Source organism: Gopherus evgoodei, chromosome 2, assembly GCF_007399415.2.
Source record: "Gopherus evgoodei ecotype Sinaloan lineage chromosome 2, rGopEvg1_v1.p, whole genome shotgun sequence".
NCBI classification, from domain to species: Eukaryota; Metazoa; Chordata; order Testudines; family Testudinidae; genus Gopherus; species Gopherus evgoodei.
In genome coordinates this window covers 40,518,524-40,534,199 of record NC_044323.1, presented here as the reverse complement: position 1 = coordinate 40,534,199, position 15,676 = coordinate 40,518,524, and the positions used below count along the sequence as shown (strand labels likewise).

The 15,676-nt window shown below is 39.2% G+C and overlaps 1 protein-coding gene across 1 annotated transcript in view; it reads right to left on the bottom strand.

The window, feature by feature from the left end:
• Positions 1 to 15,676, bottom strand: part of CUBN (cubilin) — a 224,183-nt gene that overhangs the window by 182,315 nt on the left and 26,192 nt on the right. The window contains exons 12-17 of the mRNA XM_030550449.1: positions 10,943 to 11,061; positions 7,907 to 8,141; positions 6,134 to 6,315; positions 3,792 to 3,954; positions 3,406 to 3,596; positions 22 to 178 (exon numbers count right to left, since the gene is read on the bottom strand). Of these exons, the coding sequence (XP_030406309.1) occupies positions 22 to 178; positions 3,406 to 3,596; positions 3,792 to 3,954; positions 6,134 to 6,315; positions 7,907 to 8,141; positions 10,943 to 11,061 (1,047 nt within the window). The remainder of the gene's footprint in view (positions 1 to 21; positions 179 to 3,405; positions 3,597 to 3,791; positions 3,955 to 6,133; positions 6,316 to 7,906; positions 8,142 to 10,942; positions 11,062 to 15,676) is intronic.

Below are 15,676 nucleotides of genomic sequence, written 5' to 3'. Positions count from 1 at the left end.
CAAGCCACCAGTTTCTCTTACCAACTTCATAAATTGCTCTGAAGCTAGCCCTTTGCACAGAAACATCTGACTTAAATTTGATCCACAGGCTGTTGCTAGAGGAAGTGATTGGAGAATGAAATGTGCTGTTGCAGAATTTGTTGATGATAGAAGACATTTCAGAGTCACCATCTCGAACCTAATCAGCAAAAATAAAATAAAATAACTAATAAAATGGTAACTCAATATTTTTATGCATCCATAAAACCAGCATCAATTTTAACCCCCAAATAGCATGTCATTTGTTTTGTCATTAAGCTTCAGAAATAAATAAGTGCTTCTAAGCGTTGTTACAATAATGTAAACAAAAGGGAAGCTTTCACAGCCATATGATCATGTAAGGTCTCCCAATATAAGGAGTGCCAAGTCAGTATTTGCTTAGGAGACTTCCAAGGCAAACGAAAATACTGTTGATCCAATAGATGGGAGGCTTGTCTGTGAACCAAAGCCTCAGCCTGAGGCTAAGCTGTATGCTGCCCAAAGGGCCATCTTTGGAGAGGTAAAAGCAATGTCCTGACTGTTAATGGTTATTAAATATTTACATGGCATGAAATTCCTGCCTGAAAATAGAAGTTTTTTTAAATTTTCTTCTAAGTGCAATGTCTCCCCTATTTAAAATTACAAATACATTCCCTGCTCTGTACATGGAGTTTCTATTGACTTCAGTGGGAGTTCTCCACAAGGATTGCCATAATACCATCCAGGCAGACACATAACTAATGAGGGATGCAGTTCTACATTCCAATGTCAGTAATAACGGTTACACTGGTGCCATCTCATTATTTTATCTGAAAAGTTCAAGGTGTTAGAATTAAAGTGATGGTACACCAGAGTGTACCAGGGAATCACTGTCTGCTTTTAACCCCCTGCATTGCCACTAGGCTTGAATCTCATTAATCAACTCACTAATCAAGGGAGAAATTTATTCCATTGATTGCCTCATGAATTGGCAGCAGATCTGAAGAAAAAGATTCTGGTGAAAACAAAAGACCATTTTCTCAGCAGCACCATTTCTGTACCTGGAGCAGCTGGAGCTGCTCTAAGTTGCACCTAGTTGCAACAGCTAAGAAGCCATTGCAACCACTGGGAGTGAGAAGGTCTGGAGAAGGAATTATGTTCCTTGAAATCGTTTGATATGGAAAAATGTTAAGTGAAATTGTATGAAGAGGTATGTGTGGGATCAAGACCAAAAATAACATATGCTGCTTGTGCACAGAGATTGGACTCCTGGATGAAAGCTCAACCCAGACTGCTCGTTTGGAATTTTGGGAAAATTTGAAGGGTTGTCCATTGTATACTGAGGAAAGAGGGAGCAGGATCACACAGGGAGTTGGAAAGCTAGACTGTGATCAGGAAGGGAAGTGCTGTTGGGCTGTTACAAGATGAGGCTGTCCCTAGCGGAGTAAGTAGACAGGTTACTGAAAGCAATTGTTTGGTTTATGTCATGTTTAATCTGGCTAAATAAAAGTGTAGTGGATTTTCAAACCCAAAAGTTGTAGGCATAGTCAGTTGGAGAGTTTGAAGAGCTCTACAGAGCCCTCTAAAAGTTAAGAAAAGCAGTCAAGATCACCCAGTATTTACAAGCAAGTGTCCTGGGAGGAAGATTAGAAGGGTAAAAGGGCTGTAGAGACAATAGTGTTGAACAGGTCATGATACCAGGGCACAGCAGCACTCCAACCATCCTCAATTTCCCCCCTTCACGTCCATACACCATGGCCTGGGATGGGAGGAGAATGGGGGATGGCACAGAGCTCTATGCTGGCTCTATATATGGCGAGGTGAAGGCAGATGGCTGCACTGCTGCTGAGCTTTGGTGACCTCCAGCTGCATGAATGGTGTTCTGCTCCCTGGCAGTCATGACCTTCCAGAAAATTCAGTGTAAGCCAGGGGAGTTATTCTGGATTTACACTGGTGACACTCAGATTAGAATTTGGGCCAGAATGTTTAGAAGGTGAATTGAGAACATTTTCAGAACCATAATTCAGGTAAATTGATACTTCTCCATTACCGTTTTTTCCCAACAGTTCTGAAAGCATTGATTGGTATTTAAAGACAGATGAGAATTCAGTCAAGCAGCAACAAAGATAACAGGGCACCATAGCCTATTGATTTGATCTCACAAGGAGCTAGCATTTCTAACAAGTTATCTCTGACTTTGCTGTGCTACAACACATTCTTCCTTAACTGAGAAACATATTGTGTCTAGTTTCTCTCTAAAATACTTAAGTTCCAGGGATTCAGGCTCCTGCTTCCTTAATCAGAGACTAAACATCCCCCCTAGCAGAAAGGATGAGCTGTGTCTGCGTCTATAGCAATTGCACAGATTTCCTGTTATCATCAGAGGACATGAGCCTCTGGGTCTTTTCAAAGTGAAAACACAGTTGTCAAAAAACTGATTTTAAAGTAAAAATTTAAAAGTCCAAAGCCAGCTCCCTAGTTTAACCTTTACTACAGACGCCTATGAGAGAATATTTTGAAGCCCACAAAACTATTTTTGTGGGATGGGTTTGTGGGGGGGAACCAGAACTTGACAAAACCACACAGCTTTGATCACACTGGTTATTCCAGGGTCATAAAACTCCATCCTTGTTACTCTGTTCTGGATTGAATGGATCTGAGTGGGGGTGTGGGAGAAGATGGGGTGAAAAGGACAGAAAAAGTATGATAACACTAAACTGTCTGAGATTGATCAGCAAACAACAAGATAAATGCCTTGATAAATCAACACAATCTGATTGTGCCCAACAAAAATTGTTTTGTTTCTCTGTCTTCTGTGAGTTTAGCTGCTGTTCTGCCAGCAATTAGACAAGAGAAGTAACAGGCCAGATAAACAAAAGCTGTCTGTTTTCATTACGCAGATTTCCCTCTAATTTTAGAAATTAATTATACTTCATTCCAACCAAAGCCTCTGAATTAAAGCAGAAGGAAAGGGAACAATGTTAATAAGCAATCTTTTATGGCTAACACTGTAGAAACAGATCCACTATACTGAGCTCACTGGAACCTGTTCCCCGTTTGCTCAAAAGTATATCAAGCAAGAGATGAGCCCACTGAATTCTAAGCAGTGCCATCTTGGCCTTGGTATTATTTATGCTTATCTTGTATTTGGTACACATTAACCCAAGGCTCAAACCCCATCCTGATTAGGTGGAGTGACTGAGGGTCAGCCTAATCCTAGCTAGGTTCTCATACTCACTCACCTTTGGCTCATGCTGATTGCATAGCCTCGGCATCTTAGCCTTTGTGGCTTTTGAACCCTAATAAAAAGAGATATCTACCCTCCCGTATCTGAGGAAGAAATTTTGCTTTACAGTTTTATGCACACAGATAATCAACATTTCAAAACCACAAAATAATAAATGTCACCTCAATATAATTCCAGGAACAGCCGCTGTGGCTTTCCAGCTCCATGTGAGTGAAGTTGAGGTAGATTTTTTCATTCGGTGGCTGTTGGATAATGTAGATACACTGCCTGTTGTTAATGTATGGGTTAGGCCAGTAAGGGGACAGGATAATGCCCCCACTGTTTGTGTAGTTTCCTCCACAATTGGGATCCGCTGTGTTAAATACAAATAAATTGATCACTTGAGACCTCAAATGGGTCCTATATCTGAATGCTGGCTGCAAGTCAAACAGCAGATTATTGGGCTAGAGTCCACCACGATCCTGCCTGTCTCTATTTCCAGGCTATTTCTAGATACAGTAATTTGGGAAATGCCATATTCATAAGTTAAATGCACAGTTGTACTTACAAGGCGATGTAGTGTAGACAATGTGGAAGCCTCTGTCGGTGACTGAACCATCAGAATGAAAGTGAATCCATGCATATGGGCCAGAGGTTTGAAGTGGAGGAGGAGAATTGGTGCTACAATATTTACTGAGGATGGAGTCTTGTGGAAGGAGGCCGTCTCGAATCTAAACAGAAGTATTAATCCACATCACAGGGTTATCAGATATAAGCCAACTGTGGGCAATTTCAATATTCCTAAAGTTATTTTAGCATAGGACCTCATAGGCGGTCTCATTAGTGATTGAAGGTTACCAGATGGAGGCTAAGCTGGTAAATCCCAGCATGGCTTTGCTGTTTTCACACATTTAAAACTCCCATTTAAGTCACCAATCCTGCATTTCCACTGGATGTTGAAGGACTGTGGGACCCAGCCTCTATTAAATAACTCCAGTGTTGACATGAATGACACAGGGATCATTCATTGAATGGGTGGAAGGGGAGGGAAAGTTTATGAGATCCACCTTGCAAAGTTTTCCTGGAATCATCCTCTCTGGTGGCAGTGGTTTGGGGAGTCACAAAAAAATTATGGAGGCCACACTCTTTCCCGACTCTACAGATCTTAAGGATACACAAGGAAGTGAACCTCCTTTCATGAGGAGACAGGAATTTGCAGCTGCTTACAGGCTTCCATTCCTCCTCCACCTTTTCTGGATACCCAGCTCCAAGAGAGGCTGTGCTAGATCTCCCTGCAGTCACTCAGTAGCAGAGAGGATCCAGCAGCAGGTAATACAGATCTTAGCTGCATTACTTCCTGTCCTGCTGCTGGGGCCATGAAGGGACATGGTGCCTCTCACCAGCCTGTACTGTAAGATGATAGCCCAGCCCTTTGGTTATTGTTGTGAATACATTTAAATATAACTAAAGAAGACAATCAGAATAAGAAAAATGTGTTTGATTATTATCATTATGGAAAAGATACACATCTAGAAGTAGGTTCCAAACAGTGCAGTGTTGGTAAGTAACCACGATCATGTGATTGGTTTGATCAATCAGAATTAAGGATTTTAAGGTCTAGGTTATCATTCAGAAGAACTACTTCTATTGGATGCTTAATCTGGAAAAATACCCTCTTTTACCAATGTAAAATAGAGCTTTTATACCATCACACATTTTCTAGATAGCTTCAATTAAACACTGTAATAGGGGCAGTTAAATCTCCTTCTTTATTCCTTCACTGAATGACTGATGCCATTTGTGATTATAATTGATTCCAGTAACATAGAGCAGTTTGCGTACACTACAGCTATTTTCACAGAAGGGAAGGTTTCTAGACACAACTGGAAGGAATCCTTCTTGGTGTAGTGATTTAGATGCTTATTTTACTTGAAGGTTTCAAAAAGCCATATTTACTGTCCTTTAAAGATGTGTCCCAATATTTCAGAAATGACTCAGCACTTTTTTCTAATGGTAAATAGAGCTGGGTGAAAAAAAAAAGATAAATAGTTTATTTGCTGAAAAATGCAGTTTCCAATCAACCTTAACTGTTTGCCAATTCAGGCTGAATTCAGTGAATAGTTTCAGCTGAAAAAAGTTTGGAAAAAATTCTGAAAAAAATTGAATTTTTTTGACGTTTTCAAAACTAATGTTTCAACTTTTCCTTTGAAAGCAACATTCCATTTAGAATTTTAGCTAGATTTAAGTATAAAAACACAAAAGGATAAAAAAATCCTGAAAATTAAACAAAAAATTTCATTCTACTCTAAACAATTTGTTTTGGTTTTAGTTTCAGCAAGGAAAAAAAAATGCCAAAAATTGTCATTCTGGGTCAACACAAAACATTTTTTGATTTTTCACTTTGGCCACTGAACTGAAAAATCAATTATTTGCCCAACTCTAGTGGTAAATGCTCCTTGAAACCCTTCACTTTTCACGTTTCTGTAATTATGATATAGTAAAAAACTTTGCATCTGAGATGTGGCCTAAATCTCACATGTCAAGCCGTTTTCTGTGGTACAAATATTTCTCTCTCTCACACTTTTTGTTTATACAATTAATTCCCTGCAGGTATATGTCTGACCAGAATTCTAGAGACTGGAGTTTTTGAGGCTAAAAAAGTTTCTCACCAGTGATTCATGGCAAAATCCTGGCTCCATTGAAGTCAGTAACAAAACTTTTACTGGTTTCCTCTACTGATTTCAATGGGGCAGGATTTCACACTTGTTGTGTACGTGTCTGTGTAGTTGATGAGTAGTGAGTGACTATTTCAGCTTGTGATTTATCCTGCCAGCATTACTTCTCTGTCTGCAACGAAAAGGTTGTAATATTTTGTTTTGCAATCACATTGCCAGAATGATGAAATTTTACCTCTAGATAGTCATAGCTGCAATTATCATGATGCTCTAGATGCAGTGTGCCAAAGGCAAATGTGATGAGAAGGCCTGGCTTGGTTGAGATGGCCCAGTAACAATCTCTGTCCGGAGGATAGTTACCAGGGTATCCCGGCGACTTTATTGAGCCATAAGTATTTGTTAGTTCACCACCACATTCTAAACAGGGGGAAAAAACCCACAGAATTACTTTACTCTTTCATCCAATTTAGCTAGAATATCTGTATCTGCCAAGGCTAAATCATCCCTTAATGATGGAGTTTATGGACTGTTTTAGGCTATCAGATATATCAAATCAAACCATTTTTTTCCTTCTCAAGATTTACATTTAAGGAAATCCATAAACAATAAAAATATAACCCCAAATAGGTATGTGTTCTACATTGAAAACATTACAGTGGTGCAGCTGTAGTTCTGCTGCTGTAGCACTTCATTGTAGACATTACTTATGCCAATGAGAGGGGTTCTCCCATTGGCATAGGTAATTCACCTCTCTGAGAAGCAGTAGCTTGGTCAGTGGAATAATTCTTCATCAACCTAGCACTATCTACACCAAGGTTTAGGTTGGCATAGCAACATGTCTGGGGTGTGTGGATTTTTCACATCCCTAAGTGATATAGCTATGCTGACGTATGTCGCCAGTGTAGACTAGCCTGTAGATGCATAGCTTTACTTTTTTTTTAAAAATGGGTAACTCAGTAACTTAGTGAAAATATCTTTAGAGATGGAACAAGCAAACACACAGGCCTCTTTTGGAGTTCACAGAACTAGGCTGAATGTATGAGCTTTTTTTTAAACCTAATCCCCCACTTTTTATGTTGCTCCAAGGGTGATACAATTTATTTTTAAAGTTTTTCCAATTAAAGTGTTATGTACTCAGGGTAGAAGAATAATCCTTCTCACAGCAAAGGCTGGGTAGCACAAGTGGGTGATTTGTATGTTGTGCACATACTATATCTAGTTTTTTCAATAAACATTTTTGCTCTCCCTCTGGTTCTTTTTTCATTCTCTGTATTGATTCCCTTTCTCTGATGCATTTTACTCACTGGACTTTTTCCCTCCGTCTCCTCTATCCCTTTTTCTCCCTGTGACCCCTCCTAGGCAGTACTTGAACACAATAATGTTAAAGTTCTAGTCAAGCTTTCAAACCAGAGTGTTTGTGGGGTTGACATTAGGTAACATGAATTTGCCCTTCCCTAGCTGTCCTGAAAGAGGCCCAAGTTAATGATCTACTTCAAGAAAGGAACTGCCCAGTCCACCAAAAGATCATGCAAATGCTGTTTTCAGGAATTCAGTCATAAGAGATAACTGCACAGAGAAAGTCAAGTTGTTTGAAATTTTGATACAAAACTGTCATGTTTAAAGGGACTGTTTTATTCTCATTAGCTTAGCCTTCTGCAAACTGATCATGACAGAGACAAAACTTACTTGCCCTGCAGATAAATGGTCATAAAAAATCCCAAAGTTTCCAGAAACATATAACCTAGGATCCTAATAAACTCTGGAGAATCCTCAAAGGAAGAACAAAACAACCATAAAAAATAAAGCAAAATCCTAGCAAATATTGTCCAGGCAGTAGTTGTTAGTTAGAATTTGATTCAGAGCATCTATAGATAGCTCATTGGTCATCTTTTCTACCTTACTCTTAAGAAAACTTTGTCCTTCAGCTCTTGACTTTTATGAACCAAGTAGGACATAATGACCTTTTCCCTCTTTTTTGGTACATTATCTGACATCTCTTAAAACTTACCTGGTTCCCGAGACTCCCATTTAACTGTAAATCCTCCTGCATTAATTGAGTGGTCAGAACGGAACCAGAAATACAAGGAATTATGGGTACTGAAAAGCTCAGGAGGGTGAGATGAGCCACAGTATTTTCCCAGCATGTATGCTGATGCCGAGTCCCCATCATGAATTTGAAGGAAGTTAAAATTACAGCTGCTGTGCGCTTGCAGTTGGAAGAATGGGAAAGTAATACGCAGAATCTAACAGGAAATACCAGAAATTAGATCATTGTATTTATCCATCTGTGATCTAAAGTTTCAACAGTAAGAGTGACTATATATTATTTCCATAGTAGCCCTATACGAAGCAGATACACCTGTCCACACAATTGTGCACATCAGTGACAAGCTTCAGAGTAATAATAAAATTTCTGAAGAAAACAAAACAAACAAAAAACCCAAGACAGAGGAAGGTATTAAATAATCATAAAGGCCAAAGTAAAGGAAAGGAGATAAAGAAAGATCCAGACAGACACAAAAGTTGTCAAGGAGGACTTAACGCCTAATATTACTATTCCTATAAATTAATAGTTACTCAGGATACTCATTTTAGGATCCTCAGAGCTAAATTTGATGATAGTATAATGTTAAGAGTTTGAAATACAGGATAACCTAGCAATGTTTGATTAGAGTTTCAATTCACCATGTTATTTTCTTCATGGTATGTAATTAATTAACAAGCATATTCCCATTCTTTATATTGTTTTAAGAATTTTCCTTTCAGCTACAAAACTAAAGGCTCTTTTGTGGATATAAATTCTTCCTTTAATGAACCTACTGTAGCTAAATAATGGCATACAGCTGTTTAGTTAGATCCAGAACATCAGCTTGTATACTTCAGTGTAGCTTTACAGATGTCAATGGTGATATGGGTTTAAAGCTGAGGATCAGGCACATAGTGTTTGTACAAACGTCCAGTAATCAACAGAGTTTGGTTAATTGGTATTCTTAGTAAGAAACAAGAAAAGTTAATCCTCAGACAAGAAATCTTATCCTTAAACAGGAACTGAAACACTGTACACATTTTTTAAATAAAATTAGAAATTTTGAGCCCAAAATAGCATCAGAATATATGCGTAGGCATAAACTATATGTATGTGACACAGAGGCCCATTGGTGCCAATGGGCAAAGAGTTCACTGTTCTGTAACAGTAACTCCTAACAGGCCTAACAAACTCACTACACCTTGCCCACTGCTTTCATAGTATTTATCCAAAGAGGGTCAAGTGAGGTATCTAGAAAAAGCTTATGTTATCAATATTAACATAATCATTGTGAAATGTATGTACAGATGATAGTTAAGGAGTTGTGTAAATATACTGGAAAATACAGTTTAAAGTCTAAATCAAAGCAGGGTTGACAAGCAGGTTTTGATCAGATAAAGGATTCACCTATCTGCTTTGGTTCACATGTAAAATAAGCAGTGGGAGCAGTAGCAGCCTATTTGCATAGGATGTGAACATGAGGGTGTGATGGCAATAGGGAATAAACCATGGGATCACCCTGACACTGGGGACAAAACAATGTCTTTGGGCAATATAATAAGTATGTAAAAAGACACCCTTTCGTCCTTCACTTAGAAAGCAAAAAGGGCAGTACTTTTTGCATTCATGAAAGGGAGAGCTCAGCCACATTGATGGTTTAGGTGAGACAAACTACTTTTAGCCTGTTAGAGTTAAGTCTGGACTCTAGGAAGCATGTTATACCTTTTGTTTTCTATGTACCCACTTCTATTTCCACCTTTATGATTATTCTCTGTATCTTAGATCTTAGCCTTTGATAATAAACTTAGGTGGTTTTCGCTATATCTGTATCCCAGTGCTGTGATGTTATACTGGAGCTAATTCTCAGTTGAAACAAACAAGCTGGTGTGTGCATGGTTCCTTTGGGGACAGTTTACTTGGTAATTTCTGAGAGTATCCAGTGGTTAAGGGCTAGACACTCTAGGGAAACACTTCAAGGAGGCTCAGAGACTGGTCTGCACCTGTGGTTAATCTGCAAGGCAAAGTAAGGGCTGGCAGAGCCCCAAAATATTCTCTGGGTGGCTACCAGACTGGTGGTGTCAGGGAGCTGACATCCAGTTAAGCACAAGCAAATCTTTCTGTTGTTGGAGGGAGTGGGATAACAAAGTCACTCACAATCAGGGCACCCTGAGAAAGTGTCACAATTTGTAGATCAGTTTTTTTTATGCTCAACCATTGAAGATGTGAATTCAGGATTCTACATTTCACAGACTCATAGAGATTAGACATGGATGCTGCTGTGAGGTCATCTAGACTACCAACCTACCATTTAACTCATCACAGAGCAGGACTGATCCCTATTGGATATTCATTAATATTTCTAATGCAGCTGTAAATGAATTACATCCCCAAACCTAAAGCAGTGTAAGAAATATGGTTTCTGTACTATTTAGGTGTTAGTATGTGTTGTTTGGTGTTGCCAACTCTTGCAAGTCTATCATGTGTCTTGCAATATTTGCTGTTTGTTCTTAAAGCCTCAGCTTCTGAAGGCGAGTGATTAGATGAGAATCTCAGCTGTTGTTTTTTTTTAGATAATTTTCTAAACCTTGCAGTCATGAAGAAAAGCATTAAAATGTGATTCAAGTGCATGATCAAGGTTCAGAAATCTGAAGTCTGATAAAAAGAAACTAAAATTAATTCTTTTAGAAAGATCTCATGATTTTTGGTGGCCAGGCTTATGATTTTTTACTGTTTAGGGTTAGAAATGCTGTGTAATTGATAGCTGGAAGAGAAAGAAAGAAACTTGAAAATGGGACTTGATGCATAAAATGTATTTCAGCTCACCTATGAATACTTGTAGCATTTATTACCTGTTTGACAGTTTGAATTAACAGTCCTTCCCTCAGACTGAAATTCATCCCCTGAAGTCATTTTTCCTGACTCCAGTAACACTTCCTGGTCATAGTTATGGTTGTGCTGATCAACTGACAGTTACTCATTCCAGTAGAGTGATTTATTTTTAGGTGCACTGTAGTTTACCTTGTTGTTGTTAGTTCGGATAACCCAAGCACAGCTGACCCGGTGATCATACTGCTCACTGCCTGGATTGTTAGGGTAGCTGAAAGACCCATTGGAGCCTGAAAGAAACCCTCCACAAACTGCAGGAAAACAAAACAAAACAAAATAGATTAATCACAGCTATTCCTGCATTGAAGTAAACAGAGTGAAATCCTTTACCATAACTTTTGATTTGGTAAACACTTAGGGAAAAAAAGGGTGAGAAACATTTGTATAAGAGGAATGGCTGGGATTTACTGGGAGCAGAGTGACCTAAGGTGAGCAATAAGCAAAAGAAGCCTAAGAATTACTGATAGTTGGGTCCATCAATATGGATAGAAATTTTTGATAGAAAATGCTGTTTCTGAAAAAACAAAATTTTTCCACAGGAAAATTCAGATTTTGAAAATGTTTTTGATTTTCTGTGAGGAAAAATGAAATATTTTGTTTCTGCTGGTTCAGCTTGAAATAAAACATTTTCTTTCAGCTTTATTCAACATTATACTGCGTACGCCTCTGCCGACATGATGCCCCTTAGGCGTTGTAATACAGGTGCTTTATGTCTTCATTCCCTTCTGTGGGCCTTACTCCCTAGCCAGATTACATTTCCCATGATGCACAGTGGTCACCTCTCTAACTAAGCTGTGTGGTGCATCATGGGAGATGTAGTCTGGCAAAAGAACCTGTCCCACTAGGGAGAATGGAGTCAGGTGGAATCTGAACTACAACTCCCAGGAAACCCCATGGAACCTAGGCAGATGGAGTTTAATGTCCAACTGAATCCAAATGAAATATTCCAATTTAGTTCAACAAACTGAAATGAAACATTTTTATTCAGGGAATGTCAAAATGTTTTGTTTTGATTGGAAATGTTCAGATAAAATATTTAATCATTTTCTAACCAAAATATTTCAAAACTTTTCATTCTACAAAAGAAGCTGATATTTTGACATTTTGTCCAGATTCAGGACTAAAACAAATGTTGAAAGATCAGAATTTCCTGTGGGACAGATATTCCAATTTTTAACTGCCTCTCCTTTGAATAATTCAGGAACAAAAATCTAATTTTCATACAAGCGCGCTTATGAAAAGAATCAAGAGAAGAAAAAAATAGGAGAAAATAGGATATAGCCAGAAATACCCCCAGATATAAACAGTTCTCACAATGGCTATTTAAAAGAGTTATATTCCATATGCCTTCCAAAGTTATAATTACATGCACAAAAGAAAAGAAAACAAAAGAAACAAAGCCAAAAATAAATAAAAACTACATTTAAAAAACTGTAAGGTTGCAAAGTGAGGCACTCAAAAGTTAGGAAACAGCAGAATTAAGGTTGCTGGTACTCATGCATTATGATACAGCCCTTAATTACATGATAACATACTATTTTTTCCACAGGAGCCCTGACTTATTCAGTGCATCGAATGAACAGTGCTCAGTTAATTAGCAATCAATATTTTCTTTTCTTCTCATTGTTGGGCAACATGCCTTATTGACTTCACACTATTAAAAAAAACTGTTATGAAGGCAGAATTATTAATTTACTCATGGTGTTCATCAATATAGTACCTAAATGCATTGCAAACATTAATTAAATTATTTTCACAACAGCCTGTGAAATGAGTGAGTATTATCATCATGTTACAGATGGCAAAGTGAGGCACAGAGAGATTAAAGTCAAAAGTATCCACCAGTTTTAGGTGCCCAATTTGAGACACCTAAAACCTGAGTTTTCGGAGAACTTAGCAGAATGTAGCAATGAATATGTTCAACACACAATTAGTGACCTCCATCATGTGAAAAGTCTAGTTTAAAGGTCTTGCCTAGCATCAGATAGGAACTCTGCAGCACTGGCAGCTATAGAATACAGTTCCCCAGGCCAGAAGTCAACTGCCTTCACCATGAGATCATCCTTCCTCTTCCTGCAAATCCCTGTGCATTTACTGTACACCTTTCAACTTCTGAAACAAATGAGGCAATGATCCTACAGACAACAGCCTCTTTCATTACATAGCCCTGATCATTCCCAGAACAGGCCTATCCCATGCACTGAATAAAGCAGGGGTCCTGTGGAAAAAATAGTGAGTGATCATATAATTAAATACTGTATCGAGATTCACATACACAAAGGGGGCAAATTAAAATTTCATAGACCTGGCATTTGCTAACATTTCAGTGCTTGATTTTGGAACCTTAATAATGTTCTTTTACACAGTCTTTTATGTGTAATTTCAGGTTTTAAAAACAAACTGGTCATGCAGAAATTGCATTATGTGTTACCATATTGATACCCCCACGGTTCATCAACAAGCTTTTGGAATCTTTAGATTCACCACACAGACCTCTGCCACTTAAGCTAATACAGTAACTAATAGTAACAGTATGATGTTAATCCTTTATTTGGACCAACACTAGAGGGAGATGAGATAACTTGCCAGCAGGTTTCACAGATATTTGCCCAGCTATTTCCAGTCCTTGTCTCCAATCTTCTTGCCCAGCCTGTCTCAGTTTCTTCTGCAACTTCTCTCTCTCTCTCTCTCTCTCTCTCTCTCTGCTCTCTCTGGCCTCAAGCTACCCTTTCCCCTCATGTTTCTCACCTCCACTGCTTCCCATTAACCCAATTCCTCCTTCTTGGCCAAGTTAAGTGTCCTCTCCTCCACTGGCTTCTGGTCCCAGGCTCTTTACCTAGCCAATCCCAATTTTGTCCCTGCACTCTGGCTTCTTGTCAGATCGATCTCCTGTCCTCACCTCCCACTAGTTCAAGGGTTCTTAAACTGGGAGTCAGGACCCCTCAGGGGGTTGCAAGGTTATTACATGGGGGAAAGCACGAGCTGCCAGCCTCCACCCCAAACCCGCTTCACCTCCACCATGTATAATGGTGTTAAATATACAAAAAAGTGTTTTTAATTTATAAGGGGGGGGGGTCACACTTAGAAGCTTGCTGTGTGTGTAAGGGGTCACCAGCACAAAAGTTTGAGAACCACTGCACTAGTTCTTAGTCCCACTCTTCTTGCCCTGCCAGCCCATCTCTCCCCCAGCTCCTCATCCAATATCAGTTTCCTCCCATTCACTGGCTACCTCTCACATCCTTCCCTCATTCCCAGACCTTGCTCCAACCACTTCCAGGCTCTGCCCCTCACCCAGGTTTTTTGTTCAAATATACTCCTCCATTTTTCTCCCCTGAAAAGCTCCAGGTCCAGTTCATGTCCTCTCTACATTTGAATCAGACAGCTTCCTCCTCCATGCTGCCTGAATGCCACCACGGGGGTCACTGAGAGCAGGGGACTCACCAGCCCTCTTCTCTCAATATCAGTAGCTGGCCCTACCATAGCCGGCAGCAGCCAGGACCAACCATTATAGAGAAAGTACCGCTTCAAGCTTTGGACAGGAGCATGCTCAGCTACTCTTAGGGGATGGTGCACATGCAGTCTTTTAGTATTAGGAGTCATGAGAAGCTTCAGCATGCTCAGCAAGGGTGGAATCTTCAGAGATATTAGCTGTTAAGATCTACCAAGTCTCTACTAAGCATGTGTGAACTGCAATTTTTTAGAAACTTATAAACTTGGCCAAATGTAGGTAGATTTTCATAGCAAGGCACATCTCTGACACAAAGTCCATCTCTCTGACAAATGTCAAGTCCCTGCTCCAAAGCATGGGTGTGCTAGAGCTTTTTCAAAGAAAAACAATGTATTTTTTCCCTAGCCTTTTTCTTAGAAACAGCGCAACCATTTTGGCAAAAAATTCAGCTAAGGGTTTATTTTATTTATTTAAATAAAATTAATACTTGAGGCAGACACCCAGCATGGAAAATTTCAGTCTGAACAGTTAAAGTCTGACAAAGTTCTAAGCAACTAAAACCAGGGTCTTATAATGGGAAGTGTCAGCCAACTGTAATGTTATGTGATGCTACCAGTCCACACAACTGTCTACAGTACATATGAAGTTGTAGAGCCACACTATGACAGACTGATGCTCTGTGTGTGTGTGTGTGTCTGTGTGTGTTAGTGGAACGACACCTTGATATTACTTTATGAAAATTAATTTATTTGTAAAACATGCCACTGAAAAACAATGTCAAAGATAGGGCAATGTAATTTCTCTACAAATGTAAAGTCCACTGGCTCTGTGGGTTATATTTCCTTTAAATAATTTTTTCAGGACTTCCTTCATGTTTTTATTGTTAACCAAAAACTTCAGGGCCTCATTTAGCTCTCCCAGTCCCTCTCTAATCTCCATGAACTGCAATGATGCTGTGTTTTTGGCTGAGGACACATTTGATCAGCTGCTGTTTCAAAATGAACTGTTCAAAGTTTTCAGCACTTCCTCCCCACCCCAGTTTCTAAGCCACTGGGATCCACACAGTCTGACTATCTTTCTCCATTCCTTGATGGTAGATTCAGGCTGGTTCAGCGTCAGAAAGCCATAAAGTTAAGTCCAGGTGTAGGCTCCTATTCTATATTGGTTCTGCAATGTAGTATTCACACTGAGGGTGACAATAATTAATAATTGGATATATATCTATACTGGAAGGGACCTTAAAAGGTCATTGAGTCCAGCCCCCTGCCTTCACTAGCAGGACCAAGTACTGATTTTTGCCCCAGATTCCTAAGTGGTTCCCTCAAAGATTGAACTCACAACCCTCGGTTTAGCAGGCCAATGCTCAAATCACTGAGCTATCGCTCCCCCCTAAGATACACTGTGACATAGAGATACTG